General features: G+C 41.1%; 1 protein-coding gene across 1 annotated transcript; it reads right to left on the bottom strand.

Moving 5' to 3' along the window:
* Nucleotides 1-359: 359 nt before the first annotated feature.
* Nucleotides 360-1580, bottom strand: LOC113886072 (upstream-binding factor 1-like protein 1). The gene has a single exon (XM_027532006.1). It carries the CDS (start codon nt 1572-1574, stop codon nt 360-362), a length of 1215 nt encoding a protein of 404 aa, XP_027387807.1. The 5' UTR covers nt 1575-1580.
* Between the last annotated feature and the right edge of the window lie 4619 nt (nt 1581-6199).

The raw sequence follows: 6199 nt of genomic DNA on the forward strand, positions 1-6199 counted from the left end.
GAGAAGAGGGGGTCACAGACCCCGGGAGCCCCTCACACGTGTGACAGGCAGAGGGTGAGGAGAGCAAACCTTCCCAGTTCAGGGAGCTCAGTCTAGTCCAGGGTGCCCCGGAGCCCAGTCAGCTCAGGGTTTATTCCACGAAGCATCATTGCATTGACTTTCTCTCGAGGTGAATGTAGGGTAGATGGAGAGGTCAGAAATTATAGCACAACATGCCTTCTTTCCAACAGGTCCCACTTTGTATGATGAGGGAGAGAAAGAAGGAAGACAATGAAGAGGCAATAGAGAGAAGGGCCCATGGACTTTTGCTGGAAAGTTCTTTGTCCCTTCAGGTTATGAAGCAAAACTCAGTTGGAATCCTAGTCAGAGGAGTCCCCTGAGGACAATGAGCTGGAGCTGCTGTCCTCCAGCTCAGAATCTCCATCTTCATCCTCAGTGCTGGGGGCTGAGGAGCTGCTGCCTGCTTCCTCTTCCTTGTTTTCCTCTGATCTCCCTGAGGCAGGACAATGTTCTCCAATCGTGTCTGATGTTTCTGACTCTTCAGACTGAAGCCCCGGGTCCTCTCTAAGTCTTCCTTGCAGATTCCCTGATGATGGGGACTGCAGACCCATTCTTCTAATCTTGGGGTTTGGGCTCCCCATCATGCTCATGTTCTTACACTTAGCACAAGTCACCTCTCTGAAAGCAGCATATTTTTCAGGAGACAGAGTCCTGAGCCAGAGATCAAGGTCCACCTTGTACTGTGTCTGCAGTCCCTCCGCCTGCATCTTATAAAGCTCCTTCTGGTCCTGAGGGACCCACTGCCAGCGTCTACTGATCTCCACCATGTGCTCCCTCGGGGGCACCACTTTCAGCTCCCTGCTTGACCAGAGATCCTGGTGGAACTTGTGATAGCCATTCATCAGGGGCTTCTTGGGCTCTCCATGGAATTTCCACTTCATGGGTAAATTGTTTTCTGGGGAAGACCTCACTTTTTGCACATTTTCCTGAAACTTCTTTGGCACTTTACTTCGACTTCCTTTGGGGACATCAGGTTTCTTGGAGTTCTGGACTAGTTTAGGGTGCTGTTCTCTGAACAGAACCATTTTCTCCTGAAACTCCTGTTTCTCTTTCTGGAAATCTTGACTGTATTTCAGCTTGAGGTGTTCGGGCAGCTTCCTGTATTCCTCAGACAGAACCTTGGTCAGCTCCTGGTTGCTCATCTTGGGGTGTTTTTGGAGGTACTGAGGTCTCATCTCTTTAAAAAAGAGAAGGTAAGCTGTCAGGGGCCTCTTGGGTAAATCAGGATGTTTCTTGTGGTTTCTGCTTTTGGAAGGATTGTTAACATTTTCCTTAGCTTCCTGGATTACTTCTTTAAAAGTGTGGAACTTTCTCAAGTTATAAGAAATCTCTAACCATTTGAGTTTGCATTTTTCCCCAGAAAAATCTTTAAAAGCTACTTTTTCCCAGTCCACCATTGACTGGGTCGTTTTGAATGTGTGTCTGTCATTGGATGGAATGCTTTTCTCCATATATTCCAGTAACTGCACAATGTCTTCTTTGGACCAGTCATCTTGACTTTTAGGCAGCACCATTTCTAGGTCTTTGGGACAATTATATGGTCCTGGAAGTTCAGTCATCTCAGCAGAATCTCCAGCATCTGCACTCTCAAGATTCAGCAGGTTAGTGTGATGATTCTGTGAAGAAAGAAAAAGAAAGTTACTCTCCTATGTGACACATGAGAGAAGAACATATCACTTGGGATATGTCTCTTCTATCGTTTTATTTACCCTTAAGAATGTAAATGAAAACTGGCCTAGTCTGAATTGAGATTCATGGTGAACATTATGAAGGTTCCTTTGCAGAGTTAAGTATCTTCAGACCGCATTCACTCTGCCTTCCAAACAATTTCACCAGACAGTGTTTTACACATAAAGGAGCAAACTAAAAGACTGGCTACTCACTCAAGGGACAAAGAATAAGAGAAAATGAAGGGAGTTAATAAAAGTAAGTGCCTGAAAAGCAAAGGACTTTAAAACCGCAATGCCAAACCACAGCACATGGATAAGAATGGTCAAAATCCCAAAGACAGCCATCACCACATACTGAGAGGATGGGGAGAATCAGGAATTAATTGATGAATTCCTGATTGAGGAATTCATTGATGAATCAGGATTCATCATCAATTGATTCACTGATGATGGGAATTCAAAATAGTACAGGCCTTCTGAAGGACAAGGGAATGGCAACCCACTCCAATATTCTTGCCTGGAGAATTTCATGGACAGAGGAGCCTGGTGAGTTACAGTCCGTGTCATCACAAAGGGTTGGACACAACTGAATGACTAACACTTTCTGAAAGGCAACATGGTGGTTTGTTACAAAACTAAATATCCTCCTACCATGAAATTCCATAATCATCTTCTTCTACATTTGCCAAAATCAGGTGAATCCATTTAGAAAAAGTGCAGATGGATACTTCTAGTAGCTCTGCTCATAACTACAAAACTTGAAAGCAACCAAGATGTCTTTAGGTAGATGAATGGATAAAGAAACCCTGGTACATCCAGGCCATGGAATAGTATTCACTGCTAAAAAGAAATGAGTGAGAAAGCTAGCAAGAGACATGGAGTATAGTTGAATGCATATCACTAAGTGAAAGAAGTTAATCTGAAAAGGATACATACTTCATGAGTCCAACTATAAGACATTCCAGAAAAAGAAAAATATAGAGTGAAATAATCCTTGGTTTCCAGCAGTTAAGGTTAGAGGACTGATGAACAGGTGATCACAAATGATTTTTAGGGCATATAGCACTTTCATATATTATACTGGGGGGTACCTGTCACTATACATCAGTGTAAAACTAGTAGAATAAACAACACCAAGAATGAACACTAATGTAAAATCAGGAACTTTGGGTGACAATGAAGTATCAGTTGTAATAAATACACCACTCTGATACATTATGTGATAATGGGGAAACTGTGTGTGTGCCTTTGTTTTGAGGAGGCAGGATATATATGGGAACTGTCTGTGTTCTGCTGAGATTTAATGTGAATATAATCTCTTAAATCGTAACACTCCATGGATTCCAGAGAATAGCTACATTCTTCTTCCTTTTTATTAATTTATTTTGATTGGAGGATGATTGCATTAGAGATTGTATTGGTTTCTGCCATACAACAATGTGAATCAGCTATGAGTATAGAAGGAAGTGTCCAGGTGGCCATGGACTGAATGTGCAACTGAGATAATAATTGATATGTTTCATCGAACAACAGAAGTGCCATCGAAGATGAAGACAAGTGTAAACATGTTTATGTAAAAGTCAAAGACTTGAAGGGCTAAATATTTCTTTTCAGATAACATTAATAGACATTGTATTAAGGCCTATTAAATACAATTGATTTTATTGGGCTCCAAAATCACTGTGGATTGTAGCAGCAGCCACGAAATTAAAAGAAGCTTGCTCCTCAGGAGAAAAGCTATGACAAATATAGACAGCATACTAAGAAAGCAGAGACATCATTTTACTGACAAAACTCCATATAGTCCAAGCCATGGTTTTTCCAGTGGTCATATATGGATGTGAGAGTTGGACCCTAAAGAAGGCTGAGTGTTGAAAAATTGATGCTTTCAAACTGTGGTGCTGGAGAAGACTCTTGAGAGTTCTTTGGAATGCTAAGAGATCCAACCAGTGAATCCTAAAGGAAATCAGTCCTGAATATTCATTGGAAGGACTGATGTTGAAGCTGAAACTCCAATACTTTGGCCACCTGATGTGAAGAACTGACTCATTGGAAAAGACCCTGATGCTGGGAAAGACTGAGGTGGGAGGAGAAGTTGTCGATGGAGGATGAGATGGTTGGATGGCATCACTGATGTGAAGAACATGAATTTGAGTAGGTTCTGGGAGTTGATGATCCTCAGGGAAGCCTGGTGTGCTGCAGTCCATGGGGTCGCAGAGAGTCAGACACGACTGAGGGACTGAACTGAACTGATACTCCTAAAGATTTTTCACATTTGGAAATATGTAGATTCCAAGTTAAAATGCAAAAGAGTGCTGGCCCTTCCCTGGTGGTCCAGTGGCTAAGACTCCATGCTCCTAGTGCAGGGCATCAGGGTCCAATCCCCCTCAGGGAACTAGATCCCACAGGCCATAGCAAAGTGCTCACATGCCAGGACTAGTAGTTCATGGGTGGTGATTAAGTGTTTGCATGCCTCAACCAAGTATCCCACACATCTCTAGCTAAGAACCAGAAAATACAAGTAAATAAGTGAAATTTAAAAATAAATACTTAAAAATAATGGTGCTATCTAATATAGTGGGCATAAAAATAAATGGCTGAAATTAATCAAGATTTCCATTTCTATATCAGACTGAGTGAAGAATTTTCTCTGCTTTTTCATATTTGGTGTCACCAATGTTATGTATTGAGAGTCATCATCAGTATCTAGGTTATCACTGGACATTTCAAAGAATGAGCCCCACCATTTCCTGAAGAAATATTACTCTTCACATTCTACAACAGTTTCTCATCAAGTTTTAGGCATCATGCCAAATGTAAAAACTATCTGTATAGGATTTCCCATCCCCAAATTCACATTTTAGTTTTATACCATGGAAACCATAAGTTAGCAGAATCATTCATTTTCATTTACAAATTTCAAACATTGGAAGATATTATAATTCTCTAGCTCCAGAGTGAACTGAAAGCAACTTCAATTTTTTTATTAGCTGGGAGTACATCACCTGCTTCAGAAATTCTGAAGTCTGCTGAGTGTTAAAATTTATATATATATAGAAAGAAGCAAGAATTCCACTACTTAGAACTCTTTACTCACCATAAGATTGCAGAATTGGTCTCATCAATTCTGGTAGGAGAATCCACCCAATCAGGTCCGGAATTCTATGCTCTCTGGATGGGTCAGCCCCTGTAACTTTCAGAATTTCCCAGGGTTCTGACAACTCAAAACATCTCTGAACAGGAAAAAAAGAAAACAGAAATATCACTTTTGAGATGCTTGACTATCAGGATTCTTGAAGTCCCTCCTTTGATTAGGTTACTACAGTTCTCTCGGATAAACCCAATCAACACTGAATAGATTCATGCCATTTCTCATCTCCATTAACATCCACTGCCTAAGTCCTCCAGGGCTGGTTTATTATCACCATTGATTTTTATAATAATTATCCATTCTGTTCTCATATTGAGGGTCTCACATTCTACTCCAATTCCCTCCGTATTTTATTATACTTTAATAAGGTAGTTGAATATGCATCTTTCCATGTTGTGATAATCTCTGACCTTTTTTTTTTCACATGATATAGCAGGTCAGGAAGCAAAAGTTAAAACTGGACATGGAAAAACAGATTGGTTCCAAATAGAAAAAGAAGTATGTCAAGGCGGTATACTGTCACCCTGCTTATTTAACTTACATGCAGAGTATATCATGAGAAATGCTGGGCTGGAAGAAGCACAAGCTGGAATCAAGATTGCTGGAAGAAATATCAATAACCTCAGATATGCAGATGACACCACCCTTGTGGCGAAAGTGAAGAGGAACTAATAAGCCTCTTGATGAAAGTGAAAGTGGAGAGTGAAAAAGTTGGCTTAAAGCTCAACTTTCAGAAAACGAAGATCATGGCATCTGGTCCCATCACTTCATGGGAAATAGATGGATAAACAGTGGAAACAGCATCAGGCTTTATTTTTTGAGCTCCAAAATCACTGCAGATGGTGACTGCAGCCATGAAATTAAAAGACGCTTACTCCTTGGAAGGAAAGTTATGACCAACCTAGAGAGCATATTAAAAAGCAGAGTGGTTACTGTGCCAACAAAGGTCCATCTAGTCAAGGCTATGGTTTTTCCAGTGGTCATGTATGGATATGACAGTTGGACTGTGAAGAAAGCTGAGCACAGAAGAATTGATACTTTTGAACTGTGGTGTTGGAGAAGACTCTTGAGAGTCCCTTGGACTGCAAGGAGATCCACTCAGTCCATTCTAAAGGAGATCAGTCCTGGGTGTTCATTGGAAGGACTGATACTAAAGCTGAAACTCAAATACTTTGGCAACCTGATGTAAAGAATTGACTCATTGGAAAAGATCCTGATGCTGGGAGGGATTGGGGACTGGAGGAGAAGGGGACGACAGAGGATGAGATGGCTGGATGGTATCACCGAGTTGATGGACATGAATTTGAGGAGACTCTGG

Source organism: Bos indicus x Bos taurus, chromosome 29, assembly GCF_003369695.1.
Source record: "Bos indicus x Bos taurus breed Angus x Brahman F1 hybrid chromosome 29, Bos_hybrid_MaternalHap_v2.0, whole genome shotgun sequence".
Taxonomy (NCBI): domain Eukaryota; kingdom Metazoa; phylum Chordata; class Mammalia; order Artiodactyla; family Bovidae; genus Bos; species Bos indicus x Bos taurus.